Source organism: Quercus lobata, chromosome 12 (assembly GCF_001633185.2).
Source record: "Quercus lobata isolate SW786 chromosome 12, ValleyOak3.0 Primary Assembly, whole genome shotgun sequence".
NCBI classification, from domain to species: domain Eukaryota; kingdom Viridiplantae; phylum Streptophyta; class Magnoliopsida; order Fagales; family Fagaceae; genus Quercus; species Quercus lobata.
Window position 1 is genome coordinate 22,273,933 of NC_044915.1, and position 27,757 is coordinate 22,301,689.

At 40.9% G+C, this 27,757-nt stretch overlaps 2 protein-coding genes across 4 annotated transcripts; one reads left to right on the forward strand and one right to left on the reverse strand.

Moving 5' to 3' along the window:
- Positions 1-4,856: 4,856 nt before the first annotated feature.
- Positions 4,857-8,560, reverse strand: LOC115971391. Of its 3 annotated transcripts, none has more exons than XM_031091285.1 (7): positions 8,352-8,560; positions 8,002-8,072; positions 7,286-7,394; positions 6,822-6,904; positions 6,405-6,563; positions 5,840-5,941; positions 4,857-5,394 (listed from the first exon to the last, which is right to left on the reverse strand). In XM_031091285.1, exons 1-7 carry the CDS (start codon positions 8,410-8,412, stop codon positions 5,242-5,244), a joined length of 738 nt encoding a protein of 245 aa, XP_030947145.1. In that variant the 5' UTR covers positions 8,413-8,560; the 3' UTR covers positions 4,857-5,241. The 3 variants fall into 3 exon arrangements, with proteins under 3 accessions (XP_030947145.1, XP_030947144.1, XP_030947146.1); XM_031091284.1 differs by having other exon boundaries at positions 8,002-8,075; XM_031091286.1 differs by lacking the exon at positions 8,002-8,072.
- A 13,550-nt stretch (positions 8,561-22,110) lies between these two features.
- LOC115970931 lies at positions 22,111-26,219 on the forward strand. Its single transcript, XM_031090557.1, has 9 exons — positions 22,111-22,233; positions 22,841-22,875; positions 23,208-23,640; positions 23,883-23,960; positions 24,083-24,238; positions 24,452-24,517; positions 25,476-25,541; positions 25,648-25,707; positions 25,855-26,219. The coding sequence occupies exons 3-9, from the start codon at positions 23,239-23,241 to the stop codon at positions 26,017-26,019; spliced, it is 993 nt and encodes a 330-aa protein (XP_030946417.1). The 5' UTR covers positions 22,111-22,233; positions 22,841-22,875; positions 23,208-23,238; the 3' UTR covers positions 26,020-26,219.
- Positions 26,220-27,757: the final 1,538 nt, after the last annotated feature.

Consider the following 27,757-nt stretch of genomic DNA (forward strand, 5'->3'; position numbering starts at 1 on the left):
ATCGTGAGGTTGAATAGTTCCTCTCTTATCCTCATCCGAGAACCCCAGTATCAAAGAGCTTCCCTTTTTTGACCTTTTGTGTTCCCTTTGCCTGCTCCCGGAGGGGAGCCGATCAACAGCTAACACCCTGGGGATGGGTGGTCCCGTTCTTCCTGGTGCAGCGAGGATGACATGTATCGTCCCGGTGGGTGGTCTTAAGGTCACGTCCTTTCGAGGCTCTTGTGTTGCTTGGCTGGTGTGGCCACTCGACGGGTGCAGCAGGTGACGTAACTTTCCTTCTCGGACCAACTGATCTAGATGATTCCACAGATTCCTGCAGTCCTCAGTAGTGTGCCCATGGTCTTGATGATAGTGGCAGTACAGGTTCTGGTTACGTTTGGAAGGGTCTCCAGCCATCTTTCCCGGCCACCTGAAATAAGGCTCATCTCTTACTTTCTCCAGTACCCGTTGTACGGGCTCTCTGAATATGGCATTCACTGTTTGCGGGTTACTCTGCCCAGCCTGTCGCGAAAAATCTCTCCTCGGCTGACCAGGGTTGTGCCGTTCCGACCTGAAATCATTTGCTCTGGGGTGGATAACCTTCTCCTTTCCCTTCCCTTGCAGCTGATCTTCCTCCACTCTTTTGTACTTGTCTATCCTATCCCTCAACTGATCAACGTTGGCGACCGGTTTACCAGTGAGGGATTTCCTCAAGCCATGGTCAGCGGGGAGGCCGCTTTTGAATGTGCTGATAGCGACAGCATCATGGTTATCATCCAGGTCATTATATACTTCCCAGTATCTATCGGAGTATGCTTTCAGAGTCTCTCCCTCGTGCATGAACAAAGACAATAACGAACCGAGGGGCCTGGGGACTCTGGTGTTGGTGATAAAGCGGGAGCAGAAGTCCCGAGTGAGCTGCTTGTAAGAGCTTACGGAATTTGTCTTCAGGCCGTTGAACCACCTCATCGCCATTGATCCCAAGCTGGACGGGAAGATTTTACACATGAGGGCTTCATTTTGCGAGTAGATCGCCATCTTTTGGTTAAATTGACTCACATGCTCTACCGGGTCTGATCTACCGCTATAGATGGCGAATGCTGGTTGGTTGAACCGTCGAGGCAGCTTAGCCCCTTCAATTCTATTCGTGAAGGAGGACCTTGAAACCTGATCCAACGCCTTCTTCATGGCGTCGTTTCCCGAACCCTTGCTAGATGTGCTCTCATACTTCCGCACAGGGCGTGGTTCCTTTTCGTAGGTAAAGGTTTCGCTTGGGGGGGTCCTTGACCTCTGTCTGTAACTCACATCCTCCGCATTAGAAGATTCGCCTGAGTCAGAGGGAGATCGTCTTCGTCGCACGCGCCGTAACTCCCTTTTTAGGTCATCTATCTCTCGCTGCATGGCCTGGTGACTATTTCGCCTCTGAGACACGTGACTTCCTATCTGAGTGTGACTCTGGCTGGTCCGGGTAGTATGCATACTTTCCTCTTGGTTTCCCCTGGGGCCTGGGTTGACGGGGTTATTTTGCCTCTGGGACTCGGCGGGTTGTGTCCGTTGGGAATTAGCCTGGTGAGGATCCTCCTGGTGCGGAGCCAGTTCTGCCATGCTCGACCGTTGCACTAGCTGATGCTTTAGTTCTCCCCACAGACGGCGCCAATTGTAGTTGCACGATTTTCCTGGCCCAAGTTCTATTGATCAGGCCCTGGCCCAAAGCGCAACCCACAATAAATATTTGTAGAGGATGGGTCAAAGAACTTAGCTTCAGTGAGCCTATTCGGTCTGATACATGGACAGTATTGTTGCAGAAAACCCAAGCACAAGAATGGATCTCTCACGTATATTTCTATTTCTTTAGTTCCTCATACAGTATTTTTCGTCCCCTTCTTTGAGGGACTCCACTACATTATATAGTTCCCCTCCTCTCATCTCAACCTTACACCTGTTGATCATCTAAGCATCTACTTGAGTGCCTGTCCCATCAGACGCCCTCATCTCTCCCCATGTGAGTTGCAGAGGCCAAGGCGGTACTGTTCAGGGGTCATTTCCTCATTAATGCGGCCAAGAGGGTGGTTGGGGCGCAATTAATGTGGTGGTAGCTCTCCCTGGGATATTTTGGATTTTATTCATTTTATATGTTGAGAGGGTGAACTGAGTTGGCTGGGGAGAGTTCCCCGTCTGGACTTCGTGACGTCCGAGGAGGAGTTACTCCTCGGAAAGGTTACCTCCTCGTTATTGGGATTGAATAGTGCTTCATGTGTGGTTTCTCTTCGGACAGGACGCTCCTCGGACGGGCCTGATTTTGGAATAGCCCATTATTTCTGGGTCGGGCCCCACACCATTTTTTTGTGAGAGAAAATTATGTAAAGAATGGAAGAGTGAATGACAAATTTATACTAAGAGGATGATAATAAAAAGAAACAAAATAAAGGAAGATAAAATGAAAGAGGAAGAGTGATTTCAAGGTAGAATATTTGGGGAGATGAAAAGGTAAAGAGAAGGAGGAAGGTTGGAGAAAGTGTAAATGTTAAAAAAAATTAGTACAATTTGATGAGCACAATTTTCTTTTATTAAAATTTAAGTAAAATATTACATTTTTTATTTTTTAAAACAAAAGGAGAGAGAAAATATAAATAATTTAATAATAAGGAGGATGTGGTTGAATTTTAATATTGAGTAAAATAGAAGAGAAGAAAAAAAAAAGAAAAATTAAAAGATATAACAATAAATACTAAATTATCCAAATTATGCTATGTAATGGAATACTATTTTATTTTTATCTACTATCTTTAATTTTTTATAATGTAATCGGATAAAATTTAACAATCAAAGAGAAAAATAATAATAATAATAACTTAAAACAGAAAAACTAAATTGTATCAACCTAAATTAGAGTTCTTAAAAACACAAAAATTTATCAACCTAAAGCGGAGATGCAATAAATATAAAATCCACCAAAACATTGAGAGAGAGAGAGAGAGAGAGAGAGAGAGAGAGAGAGAGAGAGAGAGAGAGAACCTTTTTGTGAGAGAAAACTATGCAAAGAATGGAAAAAAAGTGACAAATTTATAGTAAGAGGGAAGGGATAAAAAGAGACAAATAAAGGAAGATGAAGGGAAAGATGAATAGCAATATTAAAGTAGAGGGTAGTGGAGAGATGAAAAAGTAAAGGAAGAAGAAAGGTTGAAGGAAGTGTAAATATTTAAAAAATAAGTGAATGTAAAAAAAAAAAAATTATAGGAAAATTGGAAATAAAAAAGAAATATATATAGATGTTAAAACCGACAAAGATGAATATGTAAAGTCAATGATATATTTATATATATTTTTTTTTGAAAAAAAGGAAATAAATAATAATTATGTGGCGAATGACGTGATGATAAGGTAGCGCAACAGAAACTCAGCAGTAATAAATGTCACGATTCAGCTTTTAGTAATATATAGATTGGGTCACAAGACAACATGGGCTTGGGTGGATCTGGTTATGTACCAAGGAGACTCCTTTTGGCCTTATCTAGATCTAGTGCTTTTAGTTAAAGTGGTGCTGTCAAATGATTCTACACTGTTGTTATAGTGAATGATTTGCTCCTTAAAAAATAATGCATATGCGGGTCTATTTGAGATTCGGGATCCATTTATTTTGCTGAAATTAAAAACTTTTTGCTGAAAGTACTATAGATAAAAGTAAAAGTTAACTGAAATAGTATAATGGGACCCATGAATAGTACCAAAAAGTGCAATGAAACCCATAAATATTAACAAAAATAAACTAAATGGTGAAATACATTGGCAAAATTAATCATGTCAAACAGACACGTGATCATGGATTTCTATTTCATAAATGTCTAATGCTAGCACCTGGGTGTTTTGGCAAATTCAACACATCTCTCTCTAGTGTCATATCGTATTTTAACACTATTCTTCAAACGAGCTACATTGTGACTAGTCACTAGAGTATTACCGCAATGAAGCTATATTTAAGTGAGCATTTGGATAGGAATTATCAGCGTCTGGCGTTTTGTGTTTTCCTCTTCTTTTTCTTTTTCTTTTCTTTTTTCCACGTGTTTCAGCTTTTAGGAGACAAATTTCACTGTTCATAAGACCCAGAGCCACTTTATTCAGAAAAAAAATATTAAAAATAGGCTCCACAATATTATTCACATATTTAAAAATTATTTTGTTGCAATGTTTTCAATTTTCAGTTTTCAACAAAATAATTTATATCCAAATGGATTTTGTGTAAAACAGTCTGCATTTATGAAGCGCTAGCGCTAGTGCTTAGTAAAGCTTTTGTTTTGTAGGTATGCAGATGCCTATGATGTGCAAGTGGTGGATCAGAGTAACTGCTGGAGAGTACCAGTGCAAGTGTCTGGTTGTGGAGGGACGCCGGCAGAGATGGTGCAAATGGGTTGGCTTTTTCCCATGCAGCGAAATCATGTTTTGGCAGGAAAAGTTTCTGCAGGTTGCAGTTATGCCATTTGCAACCGAATGGCAGACAGATGCCTGGCTGTTCGAAAAACATTAATCAAGGCTATAGAGCTTGGTTTTTGCAGACTTGTTTCAATAAGTTCTACAGGAGTTGAGGACCTCTTTTTGGGAAAGAAGGTTCCTTGGCAACTTCTTGTGCTGATTGAAGACGAAATTGGAGAATGCTATTGGCGTATAAATGTTGTGCATGGGAGAGTCACTGCAGAGGATATGGTGTACAAATGGTTCTGTTATAATATTGAGGGATCCACCCCTCTCTCTCTCTCTCTGGAAAATGCACAACTATATTCAACTGCATATTGGTCAGAAATTGGGGGCAAAGAACAACATTTATTACAAGTTGTGTTGCCTCTCCCTTCCATTTTCTGCGGTCAACAACCCAACAACCCAAATAAAATTAATACAGCACTTGTTGACCATGTTATTTTATGAAGCAACCAACATTTGACATATTGGTCATTGTACAGAAAATAATTACAAGTAACCAATAAATTGAAAGTTCAAACTACACTACCCATCATAAACAATATCTTCTAAAAACAAATTACATTAAAAAAAAATTTTACAATTTCCTTTATTGAGCCTAGGCCCTAGCCACAATCAACTTCTTTTGCTGATTAATGGGAATGAAGCATTCACAAGCCAGCTGTTCCAAAGCTACATGTCATTCAACTACTTTTACAGATAATTGGGGATGAATATGATACATATGCATACTTTTATAATAAAGCATGCTCTTATTATATTGACATGAATCTGTGCCCCCACCGGATGGAATCACCAAATTCCTTCCTTGGACATCCTCAGAAAATGTATCAGAGTGATGTTTGGGAGCTCAGCAACACCCTTTTTTTTCTTCGTTATCCTCGTCATCTTTGGTGATTCCGCATCCTTGGACTCAGTCACCGTCACTGAGACCAAGTTGTAGAACTGTTTCAAGCACAGCATTCATGTATATTATACCAAGAACAACCTCAAAAAAAAAAAAAAAAAAAAAAAAAAAAAAAAAAAAAAAAAAAAAAAAAAAAAAAAAAAAAAAAAAAGACAGATACTAACAAGAACACTTTGATGTCATACTTTCAACAAATCTTTTAACAATGCATTAACTGAACCAAGCAACTTCTTGGTCATGGTGAACCTTAAATTGATAGATGATTTTCTTCTTTTTCCAAGTTTTAAATATAGTGGCAGCTAATAGTTGTCTTCCAAAACAAATTATTCCTCAATGTCTAGATAAGGAGCTCAGCAGCACCCCATAAATACCCATTTAGGATATGGTTGCCATACTTGGTCAGAAGCTAGTATAGCTCCAAACCTCAACATGAATTAAATCCTTCCAAATCCAGAATGATATAGTAATATTTGGAGAACATACCTCACAGACACCATGTAACAATAATCTATGAAAAGGATCTTGAACTCGTAGCTCTAGAGCATCCCTATCTCCACTGTCCATGATGAATGCTCGAATGCATTCCTAAAAAAGGAAAAGAAAATAAATTAGTTATTGACAACAAACAATAGTAGTTAAATTGCAAACGATGTAGGTACCAAAAGTCTAATCCACAATTAATTGAGATAAAAGTATGCTAAGAATAAAATAGCTCTGACAAAGAAGGAAAACAAGAAAGTGGGCCATTAATAGAAAAAAGATGCAATTTGTGGGGAATTATGGACAGAAAACTGAACTGTAGCAGAAACTCTATCAAGAGACCAGCAAGATTGGGGCAGGCTACGCTGAATACTTTTTTCCAAAAAAACCAAGCAAAATAATCTTTAATAATTTGATAGTTTATTATTATTATTATTATTTGCAGATTATTGTCAAGAGTAGACACCAATTACATTAATCTTTTCTTTAAAAACACAAGAGGCAAAAATACTCATAAGTCATCATACCTTTATAAAAAGGAAATTTGCGTCTTATTAATCAGATATACCTCATATCCCTGAACAAGTTCTGAAAGAAAGCTACGCCGAAGAGCCTCTCTTGTTTTACAATTAACTCTATGCCATGCATTTAATACAGCTGTCTTATCAGCATCAACACGACCTTTCCTTTTTGTGGACAATCTTTCTGAGGCATCAATAATATTCGCCTACCAAAAAGAAATGGAAGCTAGAGTTGGAGCATGTTGCTACATTGCATGTAAGAATTGCACAACCGATAACACAAGTTACATACCATATGAAGTATATTAAAAGCATTTTATACACTCAAGAACAAATGTCTTTCTCAACATCAAACTACATACCATATGAAGTATATTAAAAGCATTTTATACACTCAAGAACAAACATCTTTCTCAACATCAAATTCAATAACATTGAAATGTGCTTTAGAGAAGCAAAAAGACCTCTTTATCCATGTCTATATTCCTAAATTTGTCCCACTCTCCAACATTAGTCATGCAAAATGGTGACAGCGGTACGTCATCACCTGTAAAATGAATTTCATATCAATATTAATATGAAACATGATAAAACAGTAATGGCCATAAAGACACATCTGTAAAGTGGGAGTTTGTGAGTTCAAACCCACTTAAAAGTACCAAAGCCCAAGGGGTTTAGTAATAAGGGTACAAGATTCAATACTTCAATTACTATGTAGCGATAAAGTAGTTTCCAGATATTACTTCCCTTATCTGTAGCTCGCTTCTCACATTTTTCAGAACACGTTACATATAAACGAGTAACAGCATCAAGTTCAGAACATGTTGAGGCTTAATCATATATCTTTCATGAATGCACAGAATAGTAGTTATTGCCCACAATAATAAAAGAAAATAATATGGTTGATTTTGTTCATATATATAATTACCAAAAGGTGGTGGTGCAAACAAGCCTCTAATTTCTTCTGCATTTAAGCGAGGAACAAGTTCCATAAGAAGACGATCATTTAACCATCTGCGAGACCGTCGGTTGCTAACCTGCAAAGTAAAAAGAATTAGCATTAACATGACATGCAAACTTTTAATGGGATCAAAGTATGAGTTTCCAATAATGGTCAACAGAATGATACTCTAGAAGAATAAATACAATCATGATGAGGATTTAAAGAAAAAGGCAGGTGGGACATTTGGAGAAGCTATGATGAGCAGCACAAATCCTAACAAGAAAAGTTTCCATGTAAAGGATTATTGGAACTTCTTGACCTCCAAAATTACTCAAGTTGCCATTTTGATCACTTGGTTTAAGTTAGAATTTCATGTAAAGTAAAAATATATGAGTCAATCTGTAACATAAGATAACTGTGACATAGTCTTGTGGAATACACCAAATGCCTCCATTGGGATGTGCATATATTAATGAAAATGAACAATTGTTCCACCCACAAATAACAAATTAATAAACCAGAGAGCTATACTAATTTCATCCAAATTTGAGATTCCAAGATGAAAAAGAGTCTACAGATCACAAATCACAATGGTATCAGGAAATAATTACAGAAAATGGACTAGAACAAGTTCTAGCACGATCCAATTCATTTCCAATTAAAATCTGAAAAAGAAAAAAAGATCCATTATAGAAAATTACCGGTCCAGTCAAGCTCTCAAGAAACTCGATCTTCTTCTCAAGTGACATACCTTGAGACTTGGCAGCACTCTCTGCTGGTACAAAAACCAATCAATTACTAAACTTTTTTCCTAAAGGGGGATCAAATTAATTATTAAAAAAAAAAAAATTATCTGGGCACTCAAAATTTTTTTTTTATACCAAAACTAAGCATATCGAACAAATACAACAAAACCCAATACTCTTCACATAGTGTTTCATCATTCACAGCACAAGTAAAGGCCAAATTCCACAACTTTAAACATAATTTTCTGTACAGTCAGCTACATTTCAATTGCATTTACGAAAAACAAGAGAGAAAAAAAAAGTACCTTTACGAGGATCAAAGTGCAAAAGGTCATCTTGTTGCTGAAGAACTTGTGGGGTCGCCATGGTTTGATTGGTTTTGAAGCAGATCTAGGAGCTGTGTGTTTCTGGGTATTTGAGGGATAAGGAATATTTGAACAAGGTTGAAACTTGAAATGAAACAACAATAAAAGGTCAAGAGAAACAAGGTTGTTTAGATATATAATATGCTTTTCTCTGATGCCGATTTAAGGTTAAATGTTTTACTTGTTCAATTTGTCTTTAGGTTGGTAAATGCTATACGTCCACGCAATGCCGTTGATTGACACGTGTCCTTTTTTGGTTGGTTTATCTATATTCTTTCCTTTTGTGTGTCAAGGAAAAAAAAATTTCAGATCTTCTACACTCTACCAAATAGATTTCTCTAGGGGTGTAATCGGTCACTGTTGAAGTCAGTTTTTGCACCGAACCGATAATATCGGTTTCAACATATTTGGCATCGAAACCGACATCTAAGGAATGAACGTTGAATCGACCAATTACATTCAGTCGGATTTCAGTGTTTGGAATGGGAGAAAAAAAAATCAAGAAGAAACAGAGAAGAAAATATACCTGTGGGGTCAAAGAATTTGTGATTCCGACCCACTTTACATTAGGGCCCAAGGCCCGCACCGAGGAGAGACATTGCTGAGAACATGTAACGAAAGTCCAGGCATCCTAAAACTTAGAAGGAAAGAACGACATGCCATCAAAGGCAGCCCCCAGAGTGCTCCCAGAAGAAAGGACGAGTACAGTATAGGAGCGGTTCAAGGAAAAGTTGTCACCTCCACATTAAATGCGCCAACAAACGTCCTGGCCGCATTAATGGGGAAAAGACCCCTGAACAGTGTGGCAATAAAGAACAAGGGAAAGGCTGTCATTACTGCAATTAAGTACTCTGCGCTTGAAAGAGCCATACTCTTCAACTTTTACAACCATCCCCAACCACTTTGGGTATGGGCTGATAAGACAAGTAGCAGCCCTATAAAGCTGAACCTACACATAGACGTTCGAGAGAGGAAAAAAGTTAGTATAAAAGGAGGAGGAAGCAGTCCAAAAGAGAGGGGGACAGATCGTCTCCAGGATCATTAAAACATAGCAGAAAAAAAATAAGAAGAACATCAAGCTCCTCGGACAAGGTCCAAGGACCGGAGCCACCCAGGCCGTGCCGAGGAGAAAGTCTTCTTGGATACGCTAAGTTCACCTCTATGCGATCATCATGAACACCATGATTAACAATTGTCCGTTCACCAAGGCCTAACCTTTTAGCCCACTCTTTACAAATTTATTGTTTGGACCTTTAACATTCGAACCCAATACAAATTTGGGATCGTTACAAATTGAGTCCTTACAATACCAATAGCAAAATCAAATCATAATAGCCACATCCGGGAAGGGTCGGCGCTGAAAAGAAGAGAAAGGAATAAAATGCTAGGGTGAGAGAGAAAAAAAACGGTGGAGGGGCAACTCGAACAAGAGAACACTTAGTCATTAAACACCAACATGACTTAGTGTTACATAAATATATATATATATATATATATATATATATATCAGTTCGGTTTGGTTGGTTTCAGGTGAAAAAATCAAACACTGCCATCGAATCGAAAACCAAAAAATTTATAACTCTAAAAATAAAAACCGAACTGGAATAATAGAAAACTGCTCGAAATTCTAAAATTTCGGTTGGTCGGTTTTTCGACACCCCTAGATTTCTCTAAATCTTAATAATTCTTTTTATGATTTAATGATCTAGATTTTGCTATATCAGTATTCTACTATCAATAATTTTAATTGTTTTGTTTATAACATTATTTTATTATTTTAAGAATATTATTAGTGGAATGATAATATGACAAAATCTAGACACTTAAATCATAAAAGAGTTGTTAGGATTTAAAAAAAAAAAAAAAAACTATTGATAAAGTACCATAGGAAATTTAAAGAACTAATCCTAGCAAAAAAAAAAAAAAAAAATGTTATTTCTTTTTGTGAGGGTTTTCTTGGGCCAACCCTTGTAGTTGATAAGCACAGAACATTTGAGTTTGAGCCCAATCTTGTATGTTCTTTTTCTTTCAGTTGAACTCATTTTCAAACCCATCATGCAAAGCAGCACATTGAACCCCAAAAAACGTATACAAGTGGGCTAGGCATACCTTATGGCTTATGCAATTATATAAATATATGTCTAAGATCTATATTTTTTAATAAATTTAAATTTAAAATAGGCATTCTTTACTTAAGGTTTGTTTGGTTGGAAGATAGAAAAGTAAAAGGATAGAAAATGGTGGGAGAATGGAAAAGTGGAAAGATAGAAAAGATTTTAATTTCTGCATTTTTATTTGGTTGGGAGTGGAAAACTGAAGAGATGGAAAAAAAAGAATTTGAATAAATTTACTCATATACCCTTATCATATACCCTTATTAAAGAAAGATGTCCAATTAAAATAAAAAAGTGAAAATAACCACCAAAAAAAAAAAAAAGAGCAATCACCCAAATTTATTTTAAAAGAAATCATGTCCAAAAAAAAAAAAATCATGTCTAGCTATAAAAAAAATAAAATTAAAAATTAAAAAATGACAACAACTATCACGCCCAGCCCTAAAAAAAAAAAAAAAAACAAAAAAAACAAAAAAAACTAGATGAAGCCCATGATGTGCACTTGCACATAGGCATTTTTGTCAATTTAGAAAAAATGCATCCCTAACCAGTTTTCTCTATTTTGGGGAGAAAACATTTTGGTGGGTCCAAGGAGAAAACACCTAAGTCCTATAATTTATTTTCCTTTCTTTCCACCTAACCAAACACACTCCAAAAAAGTTTTCCTTCCAATTTTCTCTTTAAAGTTTTCCATCCACCCTATTTCACCTCCAAACAAACACACCCTTAAACTTGTATTTTCTCATTTATAAGTAAATGCACATATCTTTTTTTTTTTCCTTTTTTTAAGTAAGTGCACATAATTAGGCCAAAGTGGATTAAATAGACATAATGGATTGAAGTGTACAAAAGTGGTCTAAATGGACCGAATTAGACTAAAGTGAACTAAAATGGACCAAATAAATTGAAGTGCATCAAAGTAGACCAAAATACTATATGGTTCAATAGGAGGGTAGCAAAAATAAATAATATGCTTCAACTTTTAGATATTATATAGATATAAATGAGATTGGATTTTCTAAATTTCATGAATAAAATTGAGCTTGTTTAAAAAGATATTTGATGATGTCGAAAATAATGCCACCAGTGAGTCACACGTTCCTCGTACGATCGTAAATGGCACCTGCACAACAAAAAGGAATAACCTAGCAGAGAGTACCAGTGTGGTACCGGCCAAACACCCTCCGAATGTCAAGTTAGAACTATTCTCACTGCTTTAGAGTGCTAGAGAGGGTAAATTATGCGTACCTCGTTTTGTGAGGGTGCTTGGGTTTTTATAGTAGTAGAGGGTTGACATCTTTTCCTTGGAGTAGAAGTCTTTTCCTTATAGGAGTCTTCTTGGGCGTATTTTATGGGATTCTTTCCATATAGGAGTCCTTAGGTTTCATGAAACGTGGGGAGCAAGTTATTTACTTATACATGTAAACGTGCAGATCAATCATTCCATAGACTGACGCCGTCAGTTTATGTTGTCCCGTCAGTTTATGTTTATCCCGTCAGCTTCAGGATGTTCAGCTTTATATGTAGAGTTCTTTTTCTTCAGATCCCCGTCAGCCTTGAAGGAATGCTGACGGCAAAAACATCTCGTCACTCTTGTCTACCTAATTTTATCCTCATCACTTGCCCCCTACTCCATACCTCCGTCAAACTCTATACTGACGGGTTGTGGAGTTTGTTTTCTAAAGAGGCAGGGGTATCGTTCGCGTGGATCTGTGCATTTAATGCCTTGGACAGGTGGCTCGTTCCCATTGGCTCTACTTCTGACGAGACGTCACTTCGTCTTCCACGCCATTCTTTCCATATATAAACAGCACTTCCCCTCATTTTTCACTATTTCATCCTTGCTGATCTTGTGGAGAGAAAGACCGTCGCCCACCTTTCGTCAGCTTCACTTCCGTCGACTTATCCGTTGCTGTCTTTTAGAGTCATCCAGAAGGCCTCCATACCGGTAAGTTTTCATCTTCTCTCCCCTTCCTTCTTCTTTTTCTTTTTTTATTTTTGCCTCATTAGTGAGGTCGTCAGCCTAGGTACTTAGTTTGAATCCGTCACTTGTAGGTAGTCAGATGTCAAGTAACGCGTCTTGTGAGGAGTCGTCAGTCCGCGAAGGAGCGGGCTACGACGAAACCTTTGGTTCTGGAAATGAGTCAGACCTCTCCCTTCCGTCAGAGAGAGGGTCGTCAGCCCAATCTCCTGACGGCGATGAGAGTTTTGCTGAGGGAGATGAGGATGAGGGAAGAGGGGATGGAAACGACGGGGATGGAATGGATGTTGACGAAGAAGATAGTGACGGGGATGAGAGATCCAGTGAAGGAACCTCGGAGGGTCCCGGAAATAACCGTCCCTTCATTCTTCCTGAGGATTGGGCCGTCAACAAATTTTCGCCTGGGATGAGTGGTAAAGTTTTTAGGGAGTTACGGGTTCGTTATCAAATCCCAGACCACATCCCCATCCGTCTCCCTAGAGAGGATGAGAGGTGTTACTCCGGGAGGACAGCTGACATTGGCATGTATGATGCCATGTTTGCTGCGGGTTTGAGGTTACCGTTGACGGCTCTACACCGTCAACTTGCTGACTTCCTTGGAATATCCGTCACCCAAATTGCCCTAAACGCCTGGAGGACTTTTATAGGAGCTGAAATCCTATGGGGCAGTCTTAGTGGAGGACACCGTCAGCTCACGCTAGGAGAATTCTTTGATTGTTATAGGCCTCACCACATCGCCTCGTCTAAGGGGACTTATCACTTTAATGCCCGGGAGAAAGGGCTACGGCTAGTGTCAGATATGCCAGACTCAAATAGGAACTGGAAGAGTTGGTATTTTTTTGTTGAAGGGACGGATTGGGTTTGCCGTCAGGAGGAGTGGGCGACGATGCCCCGTGGTTATTTTGACAACACCTGGGCCTTTGTCAGGGATTCAGGTTAATCCCGTCAACTATGAGGCTCGTGTGTTTTTTTTGAGGCGACGCTACTAACACTTTTTATTTCTTTCAGCTTATACCCGTCCGCACATAACTGACGAGCAGGAGGAGTTCATCCAACGGATTCTGGAAATCCCTTTGGAAGACCGTAAGTGTAGGGATTTGATCACCCTTGACACCCTTCACTTATACTGTGGGGGTCCAGATCCGTCAGCGGAAGCTCGTAGGTTGGAAGAGTTTGCACGCCGACATGAGTAGACTTTTATTTTTCTCGTCAGTTTCATTTTTCCGTCCCTTTCCCCAACAGTCTTTCTTGCGTTGTAGAGATGGAATCTGCGAAGCAAAGGATACGGGCCGCCGCAGCTCGTCAGAAGGAAGAGAGGAAGGCTAAGGAGGCAGGGGGGGAGGCCTCGTCAACCCCCAAGGCCGTCGCTAAAGTGGCGAAGAGGAAGCCTGACGGGAGTGACAGCCTTCCCTCAAAAAAGACTGCCGTCACTCCTGCAGACGAACCATTGAAGGAAAAATCCCCTCCGAAGCCTAGCCATGGCGCGGTAAAAGGGGTGATGACTTCCACTGGTCCCGTCAACGAGGGTCCGTGCCGTCTCCTAACCCATAAGGAATATGCCGTCGGGGAGGTTGAATCTCTGATAAAACCGACGGACGTGGAGCCCTGTGACCAGGTGGGGACGGAGGATTTAGGGGCGTCGGCCCTCTTCGATCTCTCCAAGGTATGTTTCTCACATTTTTGGGTTGAACATGCCTTATCCTATTTTGGTATACTTTTTGACTGACGGATATGTTCTTTTAGGCCTTGGTGCGTGTTAAGGCCCTTCGTGACCGTTGTGTGGCGAAGGAGGGGGTCGTCACCCGAGTTCGTAGCCATAACACGAACCTGTTGAATCAGCAAGCTCAGTACAAGGAAGCCGTCCGTCTCCTCAACAAGGAGCTGCAGGAAGTTAAGGAGAAACTGACGGAGGTCAGTGGTCAGAATGACAAGCTCCAGGGAGAGGTGACGGCTCTGGGGGAAAAGCTGCAGACGGCGGAGACTGACGCGATTAGAGACTTCAAAGTGTCGCAGTCTTTTATTGACTCATGTGCCCGATATTATGGCACTGGGTTCGATGATTGCCTTCGGCAGGTCGCGTCGGCCTTCCCGGAGCTGGACTTGTCTGGGATTACCATGGATGATGGAGACGACGGCTCTACTCAGTCCAACCTTACTCCGGAGCATGACGGTAGTGAAGTCTTAGCCCAGCCTGCTGCTAATCCTGCAGTTTTCGATTCTCCAGCCGTGATAGTGGATATTGAAGACCATCAGGCTGACGGCGACCCTGCTGCCGTTCTTGCTGCTTAGTTTTTATGTTGCATTTTAGCTATGTATAAAATAGTTGCATTGGAAAACAGTTGTAATTTTAAACAATGTTTAAGTGCCCTTTTTGTTTTCTTCGGGCTTTTGTTTATGTACAGTTATGTATGTGTTTAATTTCCGTAGCTTTTATATCTCTTTGTTGATGGTGGCCCTAGACGAAATTTTGGTAAATATTCCCGTCTGCTTGGACCACGTCAGCTCTTTGAACTGTTGGAAGCCCTCGTTGGCATGACATCGTGCCAAGTCTCCAAGCTCCGTCGGCTTGGTGACCATCGGTTTACAGCTCTTGTTGGTTGCTTACACTGTTTTAAGGTTGTCAATCTCTTAAATCCGTCAGCTTGATGACTCATTATTGTATGTCTTGGTTTGAGGGCTATGTCCATATGATGATTGCTTCATCTATTGGACCGTCAGCTTTTTAGCTTTAGCATGTCCCTACCGTCATTTTCTCGGCCTTAGCCTTGATGTCTTTGACATCTTTTTTGGCCCGTCAGTTTTTTAGCTTTTCCGGACCGTCATTTTCTCGGCCTTAGCCTTGATGTCTTTGACATCTTTTTTGGTTCGTCAGTTTTTTAGGACCTAGTCGTTTTGGGCTGTGAATTTAGTGGACCGTAGCAAAAAATAGATACTTCAGCAATTTCTGAATAAACTCCTCTTATTGCCATGCATTTAAATAAAAGTAATTAAAACCAGATCCTGCCCTTTGGGCTAAAAAGTATTTGTTGCAAAAAACTAAAGTAAATGATAAATCTGAGGAGTAAAACTAAAATTTGCTGAATGAAAAAGAGGTTGGTCTTCATGCTGCCGCTCCTATTGGTAATACTTTCATAGGTGCTCGGTGTTCCATGGGTGTGGTAGTTTCTGTCCTTCCATCGTTTCCAGGTGGTAAGTACCTTTTCTCTGCCACGACGTAACTCGGTACGGTCCTTCCCAATTGGGGCCAAGTTTCCCTTGGGTAGGGTCCCTAGCGGCGCCCATGACCTTTCTAAGAACAAGGTCTCCAACTTGGAAGTCTCTATGTCGAACTCGAGAGTTGTAGTGTTTGGCCATGCGGTCCTGGTACCTAGCGAGCCTTTGTTCTGCTGCTGCTCTGACCTCGTCCATTAGGTCGAGTTGTAGTCGCATAGCCTCGTCGTTTTTGTTCTCATCATGGTTGTGCACCCTGTAGCTTGTGAGTCCAACTTCGGCCGGGATGACTGCTTCGCCTCCGTACGTTAGTCTGAACGGTGTCTCTCTTGTGGGTGTTCTTGCCGTCGTCCTGTATGCCCATAGTATACTTGGCAATTCCTCGGGCCATATACCCTTTGCCCCCTCGAGCCGAGTCTTGATAATCTTGAGCAAGGATCGGTTCGTGACTTTGACCTGTCCATTAGCTTGAGGGTAGGCGAGGGAGGAGTAGTGGTTCTTTATTCCTAACTGTGAACAAAAATCCCGGAAGGGGTCGTTGTCGAATTGTCTCCCGTTGTCCGAGACAAAGACTCTAGGAATGCCAAACCTGCATATGATGCATCTCCAGACAAAGCTCCGCACGTTCTTCTCTGTAATCGTGGCCAAAGCTTCAGCTTCCACCCATTTCGTGAAATAGTCGATGCCTACTACCAGGAATTTCAGCTGTCGTACGACTGTAGGGAATGGCCCCATAATATCTAAGCCCCACTGTGCGAACGGCCATGGGGCCGTCATCGGGGTCAGCTCTTCGGTTGGTTGTCTAATAATATTACTGAACCTTTGGCACTTGTTGCAGGCCCTGACATAGACTTCGGCGTCCTTCTGCATGGTGGGCCAATAGTACCCTGCTCGCACAAGCTTGTGTACCAACGATCTGGACCCTGAGTGGTTTCCGTAGATTCCTTCATGTACCTCTTTCATGACGTAATCTGCCTCTTCCGTATCCAAGCATCTCAAATATGGTCGGGAGAAACCTCTTTTATACAGGACGTCTTTTATCAGGACGAACCTCGCCGCCTAGACCTTAAGTTTCCTTGCGGCTTCCTTTTCGTCTGGTAAGACCCCATCTTTTAGGTATGAAACTAATGGCGTCGTCCAGCTTTTATCGGAGCATATTTCCTGCATGTTGCTGAGATCTATTAGCGGAGAAAGCTGCACGAAAGAGAGTACATTACCAGGGATGACCATTTGTTCTGCTGAAGCGGCCTTCGCGAGGCGGTCGGCTCGCTCGTTTTCTTCTCTGGGAATTTGGACGACATTGGCTTCTAGGTCATCCACTCTCGCCTTTACTTCATCAAGGTACTTCTTCATCTTTTCGCCCTTGCACTCGTAGTCTCCATTTATTTGGTTAGTGACGACCTGTGAATCGCAGTAGATGACTACCCTCGCGGCTCCTACTGCTTTGGCGAGGTCGAGCCCTGTTATCAAAGCCTCATACTCTAATTCATTGTTGGTGGCAGGGAAGTCGAGACGGGCCATACATTCAATGGTGTCTCCTTCGGGCGATAATAGCACAATGCCGGCCCCTGCGGCTTGTCTGTTGGACGACCCGTCCGCATATATACTCCATTGAGAGGACTCTGCTGCCCCCTTGTCTTCATCATGAGTGAACTCAGCTATAAAGTCGGCGACGATCTGTCCCTTGATGGCGGTCCGCGGGCAGTACTAAATATCAAATTCGCTCAGTTCTATAGCCTATAATGCCAATCGTCCCGCAGCCTCGGGACTGCTCATTGCTCGCCTTAAGGGCTTGTCAGTCAGGACGTTCACTGTATGGGCTTGGAAGTACGGTTTGAGCTTGCGGGCTGCCGTAACTAATGCAAAGGCAAGTTTTTCCATGGGCGGGTATCTTTCTTCGGCACCGTGAAGTGCTCGGCTTGCGTAGTACACGGGCTTTTGCACTTTCTCTTCTTCTCTGATCAAGGCCGTGCCAACGGCTGCGAGGGAGATGGCTAGATAGAGAAAAAGCTCTTCTCCTGGCTGCGATGGGCTTAGCAATGGTGGGGAGGAGAGGTAAGCCTTCAATTCTTCGAATGCTTGCTGGCATTCGTCAGTCCACTCGAAGGATTTCTTCAATGTTCGGAAGAAGGGCAAACACTTGTCCGTTGCCCTTGATACGAACCTGTTTAGTGCTGCTATCTTTCCATTGAGGCTTTGCACCTCCTTCACATTTCTTGGTGGTGCCATATCCATGATGGCCCGGATCTTGTCCGGGTTTGCTTCGATTCCCCTCTGAGACACCATGAATCCTAAGAATTTTCCTGCCGTTACTCCAAAGGCACATTTTCCTGGATTGAGCTTCATGTTGTAGGAGCGAAGTTTGTCGAATGTTTCTTTGAGATCTCCTAGATGATCTTCCTCCCTTCGGCTCTTTACCAGCATGTCGTCCACATAGACTTGGACATTCCTCCCAATCTGCTGCGCGAACATTTTGTTCATGAGTCTTTGCTACGTTACGCCTGCATTCTTCAGGCCGAAGGGCATCACCTTGTAACAGAAGAGGCCTTGGCTGGTTACGAACGACGTTTTCTCTTGATCGGCTTCATGCATTCGGATTTGGTTGTACCCCGAGAAAGCGTCCATGAATCTCAGCAACTGGTGTCGAGCCGTAGAGTCTACTAGGACATCGACCCTGGGGAGGGGGTAGCTATCCTTGGGGCAGGCCTTATTGAGGTCGGTGAAGTCCACGCACATCCGCCATTTCCCGCTCGCCTTTTTAACCATCACTACATTTGCTAACCAGTCGGGATAGTATACTTCTCTAATGAAACTCGCTTCCCGTAGCTTTCTGACTTCTTCTGCTATGGCTTGGTCTCGCTCGGGGACAAACACTCTCTTCTTTTGTCTGATAGGTGGAAAGGCGGGCGATACGTTCAACCTGTGCACTATGACTGAAGGATCTATTCCCGGCATATCTTTATGACCCCACGCGAATACGTCTTGATTGCGTCTGAGGAAGGTTATGAGCTCCTGACGGATCGTGGTGTTAGCGAGCGTTCCAATTTTGGTCGTTCGGCTAGGATCGGAACTGTCAAGGGGTATCTCTTCTAACTCCTCAACCGACTCTGTTACCGTCCGGCGCTCTTCTATGCTTAAAGCCTGAACCTGATCCTCCATTTCCATCATGACTATGTAGCATTCGCGCGCGGCCATCTGACTTCCGCGCAGTTCCCCTACTCCGTAGTCAGTCGGGAACTTTATCATTAGGTGGTAGGTGGAAGTTACCGCCTTCCATGAGTTGAGCGTGGGTCGCCCGAGGATAGCGTTGTAGGCTGATGAGCAATCGACTACCAAGAATATCACGTCCCTGGCTATCTGTTGAGGGTAATCGCTTACAATGACGGATAATGTGACCGCGCCCAATGGGAATACCTGGCTCCCGCCGAAGCCAATAAACGGGGCATTTGTTGGGATCAATCGCTCCCTGTCGATCCTCATCTGCTGGAACGCCGTGTAGTATAAAATATCTGCTGAACTGCCATTATCGACCAGCACCCGGTGCATGTTGTAGTCTCCTACCCGCAAGCTGACGACGAGCGCATTGTCATGTGGATGGTGAAGGCGTTGCGCGTCTTCCTCTGAGAATCCGATTATAGGACCTTCTCTCCGCGCTATTTTCGGCATGACTCCTGTCAGCTGAACATTTTGTACCGTCCGAAGATAGGTCTTGCAGGCTTTCTTGGATGACCCGACGGCAGTCGTTCCTCCTACGATCATCCTTATATCCCCAATTGGGGGCCTCGGTCGCTCATTGTCCCGTCGGGGGTGTTGGTCTTGTGCGGGGGGATCCGTTTTCTCCTTGCTAACGAATCTCTGCAGCTTTCCTTGTCTAATAAGGGCCTCAATCTGCTGCTTGAGGTCATAGCAATCAGACGTGTCGTGGCCATGGTCGCGGTGGAAACGGCAATACTTATCTCGGGAACGTTTGTTGGGGTCACTCTTTAGCTTTCCCGGGAACGTCAGAGCCTCTTCGTCCTTGATTTGCATAAGGACTTGATCTATCGGGGCTGTCAGAGGAGTGAAGCTCATGAATTTTCCCCCCGGGGGCTTAGGGCGCCTCTCGTCCCTTCGGTCTCCTGTTCTTGTCTTCTTTCGGCCTTGGTCCTGCCGAGTGTCTTCCTACCTTTCTCTTTTCTTGGGCCTCTCTTCCCGAGCTAACAGCGCATCTTCAGCGTTCATATACTTTGTGGCGCGATAAAGTACTTCCGACATGGTCTTTGGGTCGTTTTTGTATAGGGAGAACAAAAACTTGCCCTTCTTCAAGCCATTCGTGAATGCCACAACAAGTATCTTATCGTCGGCTTCGTCAATCGAGAGTGCCTCTTTGTTGAAGCGGGAGATGTAGGCTCTTAAAGTTTCATCTTCTCCCTGCTACATACTCATCAAGCAAGCCGTAGACTTCTTGTATCGATGGCCTCCAATGAAGTGTGCGGTAAACTGAGCGCTGAGCTCTTTGAAGGTGCTGATGGAGTTTGGTGTCAGTCGGCTGAACCAAATTCTCGCTGCGCCCTTCAGCGTTGTAGGGAAGGCCCTACACATGATGACGTCCGCTACTCCTTGAAGGTGCATTAGGGTCTTGAAGGTCTCCAGGTGGTCCAGTGGGTCGTTGACCCCGTCATAACTGTCTATCTGTGGCATGCGGAACTTACTTGGTAAAGGGTAGGAGTTGACGGTGGCGGTGAACGGCGAGTCAGTTCGGTTGACAAGGTCGTCAAGGTCGCTTGATACTCGTCTCTTGAGAGCATTCATCATAACCTCCATTTGTTCCTTCATGGCCTGCATCTCCGCGATAACAAGTGGCGGGGTGGTTTCTGCGAGGGAGGGGATGCTTATGTTCTGTTGTTCTGGTTTGCTCGGGGCGTTACTGGCCTGGGGTCCTTCCTGGTTTCTTCTGTCGGCGCTAGTTCCTTCTTGATCTGCTCCTTGGTTGTTGGGAGCTGCATTTTTCTGTTTCAGTTGCTCTTCTAGGTCGTGGTTTTGTTTGGTGAGGCGCTCCACGGCAGTGGCGAGTGTCCTCACCTGTCTTTCAAGCGCAGTCGTAGGGGCTTTTTCTTCTTGAACGTCGTTGGTGGTCGCCATTGAGCGAGTGAGTACCATGTAACTCTTTTGCCTAGGAAGCGAGAATGTGCTACGTTTCCCACAGACGGCGCCAACTGATGATGCCAAAAATAATGCCACCAGTGAGTCACACATTCCTCGTACGATCGCAAATGGCACCTGCACAACAAAAAGGAATAACCTAGCAGAGAGTACTGGCATGGTACCGGCCAAACATCCTCCGAATGTCAAGTTAGAACTATTCTCACTGCTCTAGAGTGCTAGAGAGGGTAAATTATGCTTACCTCGTTTTGTGAGGGTGCTTGGGTTTTTATAGTAGTAGAGGGTTGACATCTTTTCCTTGGAGTAGAAGTCTTTTCCTTATAGGAGTCTTCTTAGGCGTATTTTACGGGATTCTTTCCATATAGGAGTCCTTAGGTTTCATGAAACGTGGGGAGCAAGTTATTTACTTATACACGTAAACGTGCAAATCAATCATTCCATAGACTGACGCCGTCAGTTTATGTTATCCCGTCAGTTTATGTTTACCCCGTCAGCTTCAGGATGTTCAGCTTTATATGTGGAGTTCTTTTTCTTCAGATCCCTATCAACCTTGAAGGAATGCTGACGGCAAAAACATCTCGTCACCCTTGTCAAGCATATACCGTCACTCTTGTCTACCTAATTTTATCCTCATCAATATTAAATCAAGATTAAAAATGTAATATAAGTTTGAACTTGAACAGCTAGATTCGTATCCAAATTAAAATAAAACAAATCAAGGATAAACTTTAAATGCTCAATTCAAATTAGCTCATCTACTACTCTGTGAAATTCCATTTAAATTGCCATTCAAGTTATGAGTATATAGATCTCCTATAAAACCATAAGATTTCCGACAATTAATTTAAAAGGCTTGCACCTGGCTAAGGCTTAGTTTTGGCCCTTTAGATGTCTTGGAAAAGTAATGTATGTTGAATATTCATTCTTTGATGCTAATGTGTGAGATGGAAGAAATTGAACATAACTAATCAAGGGTTTAATGTGTGACAAGGGACCAAGTTTTAGATTTTTTTTTGTTTTTTTAATGTAAGATAGCCACATAGGCCATTAGAGCATTAGCATAACAATTCCTATAGTTGCAACTTACAACATCTCCTTTGTTGTCCAAAAACTGCAACCTAAACACATCATAAAACCCAAATACGGCATGTCGTTTACTTGACTTCGATCATTCTCTCTTTCCACCAGCTCATCACATGAACGTACCAATAGTACAGCAACAGAGTATACGTGAGAGCCAAGGGACGCACGCACTATCTCTCTCTCTCTCTCTCTCTCTCTCTCTCTGACACCCACACACACACATTTTGGCTTCCTTCATTCTCTGCATCAAACTCTAACCCTCTCGGAGCTCACCCACCTCCTCTTCAAGCAGGTGATTCTCTGTTTCCATTTTACACTAGTTTCTAGCAATAAGTACTCAAATATTAATAAAGGGTGTTCCTTTTTCTTTTTTTCTTTTTGGTTTAAATAATCAAAAGGACCCCTTTTTAAAATTTAGTGTTTTGGCAAACTTGGTTCTCCTTTAACTGTGCTGATTGCATTGTTGACAAGCACCAGTTGTTTGCATTTGCTAGTTGTAATACTGGCTTACCATTAAATTGTTTGTTAAAGACATGTGGGTTTTGTTTGCAACTAAAGAAATGTGGGTTGTTGATCCAGTAAAGAAATGGACCAAACTCTTGGTTTTTCTTACAAACACTTGTTCTGCAGCTTGTGCTGCTACTTCTATTTTTGTTTATTTGTTATAAAATTTGTTGGGGTTCTTTATGCTGGGTAAAGTTTACATTTTTAGTAGGTTAGCTTAGCACAAAGACGGGTTTTAAATATCAACCTGAAAAAAAGAAGAGGCCTATAGTGCCAATGGGCTTTAACACTAGACTAGACAGCATATTCCATTCATGATTAAGTTACTTTTTATATGGTTTTTTAATTTCTCTGTACTTTTTAACTTTGTGCTCTTGTATCATCATTATCCACAGCTTCAATTTATCTTAGTTGAGCAAGCATTAACATGGTAAGAATCTTGTGGCTTATGGTAGAGTGCCCCGTTTCTCCTCTTAGTTGATTGTTATAACTTATTAGTTGATAGTTATGGTGTTCAGAAGCTTATTATTCTTGTTTTGCTCATAGTGTTGCAATTTTTATGAGGGGTTGACTGTTAAGCTTACTTAACCATCCCCCTCTTGCCCCCAAAAAAAATGTGTTAAGTTAGTTGGAAGAATAATTAAATGATTAAATTCACCATTTCCTAATAGCTTTAGGTTTTGGGAACAAGGGGTAATTTATCAAAAGCCTATGAGAACTTTTTTAGATGCTATTTCATGCCATTTCCTTGATTGTGACTAGTAAAGGTTCAAGAAGTTTGTGCCCTGAGAATATGGAAGGACGAAGTGGCAACGACAACCCTTGGGATTTGATGTCTATGAGTGTCGATGGCAAAGCCAATAAAGCCTCTCCTGTACCTGAAGATTATCGAACCCAGCACTTCTTTTTGGCAGATGGAAAATGTGGAAATCAGACTAAAGCTCTGCCTTTACCTCAGTGGATTCAGACCCCACAATTGTCTCACAATTATGTCGAGTATCTTGCAGAAAGTTCAAGATTTCTCCCAAAGCCTACTACAGAAGGTTTGTTAGAGAGCATTCCTTCAAGTGTTGGTGGAATACAAGCTGTTGTTGAAGGGGTCTCTGAAATCCAAAATGACATATTATACAACAAATTTGGAGAGGCTCCTGCATCCGAACCTTCTGGTTCTTTCCATGACATGGATGTTTCTAAGGTAAAGCTACATCTATCTACAACTTCTGCATATGCTGCAGGTTCTTTTTGTTTTGGTCTTATGAAGATAATAGATGGAGAGAAATGTAATGGTCCCATAGTTAAGAAATTCTGCCCCTTCAATTGAGTTTTGCTGCATATATTTGCATCAATGTTCCCTTGCAATTGCATGCATAGTATTTCTTAATGTGTTTCTTCCCTAATGCTTCCATATTTTTAAAATTAAGTTCTTTGGTTCAACAGGCATGGTTTCTTAGGCCACATGATGATGGAGAACCTCTGAACAGATTCACTAGTACACAATATCAGATCCATGCTCAGGTGAGCCTTACCTTTACTTCTTTATTTAGTTTCATTTCCCGCTGAGGTTTTTGCCTTAACTGATTATTTCATTTTAAAGTTTCCACATTTTTTAAAAGATTTTAGAATCATAACACCTACAGAATGCTGTCAAGAATGAAAATTCATGGCCACCAGAACTGATGAGAGAGAATTGTAATGTTCATCAACCTGATCCTGGAGCAATGGTTACTGCACCTGGTTTCCTGTCCAAACCACGTCACAGTGCACCAAAAACAAAAGCTATGATGACTGATCGTGTAAGCAAAAAATCTTTTCTGACCACTTGACAAGAAAATGGCTTTTCCAAAACCAAAATTGGCAAAATAAATATGTCACATGCTGTCTTAGTTAAAGTGAAGATGTTGTCATTACATTCTTTTCATCTTGATTAATTGTTTTATAATGGTTTGATATCATTACATCCTGCTTGGATCTTTTTAGCTATTTTGACTCGGTGTTTCGTAATTCAGCAGCGCAGACTACGAATTAGTGAGAGACTCAGTGCGTTGCAAGAATTGCTACCACATTCTGCAGAGGTAATCTATTTGAGTATGGAAGCATGCAGACAATTGTGCATTGTGCTTGCTCCCTGAAGATGTTTTTTTTCTAAATGACTTGTTAGTATGAATTCTCAGAGTCTAGTTTATTTTGAAATGTGCCTTTTTTAACTTAATTATCTCTTTGCTACTTCTTACTCTGATTCTTTTCATCTATAATAAATTTTCATAAGCCACAAATAGAATTAGCATAAACAGTGAATTAATGGATACGTGAGCGTCCATCAAACATTATTTAATTCAATGCATAGTTAACTATTTATTGTCATCATGAGTAGGCTTTCAAGAAGAGAAGGTACCTGAATTTGTTGGGTGTAGACCATAGAGAGTAGTGTTGGAGCATCAAAATGTTGTATCATTTACAAATTCTAGTGCAGAGCCTCTAATTGTTATTGTTTCAATTTAGATAGTGGTTTTTTTTTTTGGCACAATAAGCATTCAGCAATAGTTCCTAGATTTAATTTGGGCAAAATGCATCACATTGATAAGTAAACCTCCTTAGTTGATGCCAAAAACTGGAAATGAACTGTATCTAAGAAGACTGCATTGTTTAAAGATTTAAGTTTCATGAACTTCATGATAATAATTGTGCTAAACATTAGTGGCATTAGTGTCATTCAATCCTAACACATAAGCTACTATGGTCAAGCCTATGTCAGGTAATCCACGGACTGCCCCCTTGTTATTTTCTTGAGGATAAAAAAAAAGTCATTCAATCATGGATCGACTCTAAATAAAGTGGGACAACATAAGAGGCGAATCTGTTCTAATATCATGTTGGCTGCCTCATAATTTATGTCGTTTTTTTTTTTTCTTTTGTTGTGAAGGCTTAAGGCTAGCCAGAAAAAAATAAAATAAAATAAAATTTATGGCCATCCATTAATTACTTTGGAATGTTATCAAAATCCATCTATACGATATTAATTTTGGTTTTTAGGGTGGTCAAGCATCTGTACTGGATGATATCATTGACTATGTCAAGTATTTGCAGCTTCAAATAAAGGTAATTTTTTTACCTTTCCACTCTTAAAAACTACCAGCACAGGTACATATTCATGTACATACGAGACGATACTGATTGTTGATTTCAAAGGGAACTTTATGTGCAGGAACTGGGTCGAAGTAGATTGGGAGGTGAATCAAGTACTGAATCTTTCATTTTCCTTGAGGTATTAGTCATCTATGCCTAATCATAAAAAGTTTACACAAAATTGTCATGGAAACAATACTAAGCCAAAGCAACCCTTCATGCAAATTAAACCTTCATATTTCTGCTCATACTATGTATAGAATTTATGTATTTTTATGCTTTTCAGGGGTATGGCCACTACATTAGCAAGCAGATTCTGAATGAACCTCTTGAAGAGATGATGGGAAAATTGCTAGAGGAAAATCCAGCAGCAGCTGCTCAGCTTTTGGAGAGCAAGGGCCTTTTCATGATGCCAATCAATTTGGTTGAAGGACTACAACAAGCCAAATAGACACTTGGCATGCTCATACATGCAAAATTTGCACTTTTGTTTTCGTTTCCCTATCTTCCCGTTTGTGGATTTGCACCAGATAATTTCTTTAACAAAAACTGGTTTTTTGCTCAAACGGTTTATCAGTCTTCTACAGATAGTCACATGATTGATGATAGTCAAATTAGTGGCAATGATAGCCCCAAGTGATGTTGCTCCAATTACAAATTGCCACAACAAATTTTGAAAAATTGTGCTTCTAGCTCATGTCGACATATATTTCTGCATTCTTAACAAGATTCTTCCGCTACATGGTTGGATCCAAGCACAGGTGTATACAAAAGATTTTAAAACAAATGAGTGAGCATTTGTGCCAACAAGCACACTTGCATATCATAAATTGGCGGCAGTGATCACCCCTGCTGGTTGTTTCCTCATGGTCAATGGTCTCACAACTCTAAATTGTTGAAAATTATTCACAGCTAAAAATAAGCGGAGTTGGCTTTGATCGTGGTGTCCTAGGGTGGGAGAATTTTTTTCTTAGCCTTCTTATCGTATTTTTTATGATTAATATTTGTTCCTTAAAAAGAAATAAGAGTAGAAGGCTAGAAGCCTATGGTTTAGGTTTTTATAATTTCACTTTACTTGTAATGTAGAAAGAGAGGTAATATCAAAATTGAATCAAGATTTATTTATTTATTTATTTATTTATTTATTTATTTATTTATTTTTTTTTTTTTTTTATGAATAAAAAGACTTCATAGACGGAAAAAGAAAACTACACAAAAGGGCCAGCCTCCTTTACAATCACATCTTCAACACTAGGAGGGCAATGACCAAGACCAAAACTACCAAAAGAAAAATGACTATGAGGGCATATATCTTAGTCATTGGCCTATGGGCATATCATGGTTTGTAGTCACATTCACTTGATAAAGTTAAGACAAAACTATTGTTGATTGTTTGTGCATGTTTCAGTTGTGTTGTGCTAATCATCTCAAGAACTTGAAGCAGTCGAGGCAGCCTCAGTTCTGTTTGTTCTCTTGTAGTGATCAAAAATCATGCAAAATGTGGATGAAATTAGGGCAATCTTCTTTTTCTATCTTTAGGATTAATCATTTTTGTTCATTTTGTTCGTTACTAGGCTGGTGGTACCAACATTATAGAAGATAAAACACCAACAAATGGTGCGGTTACCAATACACATGTGTTGGGTGCACTGCACCATGTTCCAGCCCACACTTTGTCTTAGCTCATTAAATGAGCTTGTAGAAAAATTGGCAAGAAGTCAGCAAAGTAAATTGAACTTGCTGGAGGAGCTTGTCCGAAAGAGAAGAAATTGGGTTCATCTTTTCCTCTATAATTATGTACAAAAGTCCATCAACATTTATGAAGGGATGTACAAAAGTCAAGCCACATAAATGATTATGTGATGTTAAACTTGTGAGACACGTTGGAAGGAAGAAAGAAAGAAAGAAGCAAAAGGCAAGAGTGATTCGGCTAAGGAAGAGCTGAAGAAAAGAAAATGGTTGAAGCAAAGTCAAGATAAGTGGCTTGTATTTAATGTGACTTGATGTGAAGAGTGTGAAAGGGAGAAAAAAAGAAAAGGTGAAAGAAATAAAAGGGTAGAGGCCATTCGGCCATTTGGGCAGAGGGCTGAAGAAGTGAAGTCCCAAAGAAAAGAAGTGAAAGTCCCAAAGTGTGAGAACTAGTGCAGCCTTGAAGAGCTGCGTGAGTGAGAGCAAGCAAGAGAGAAGAG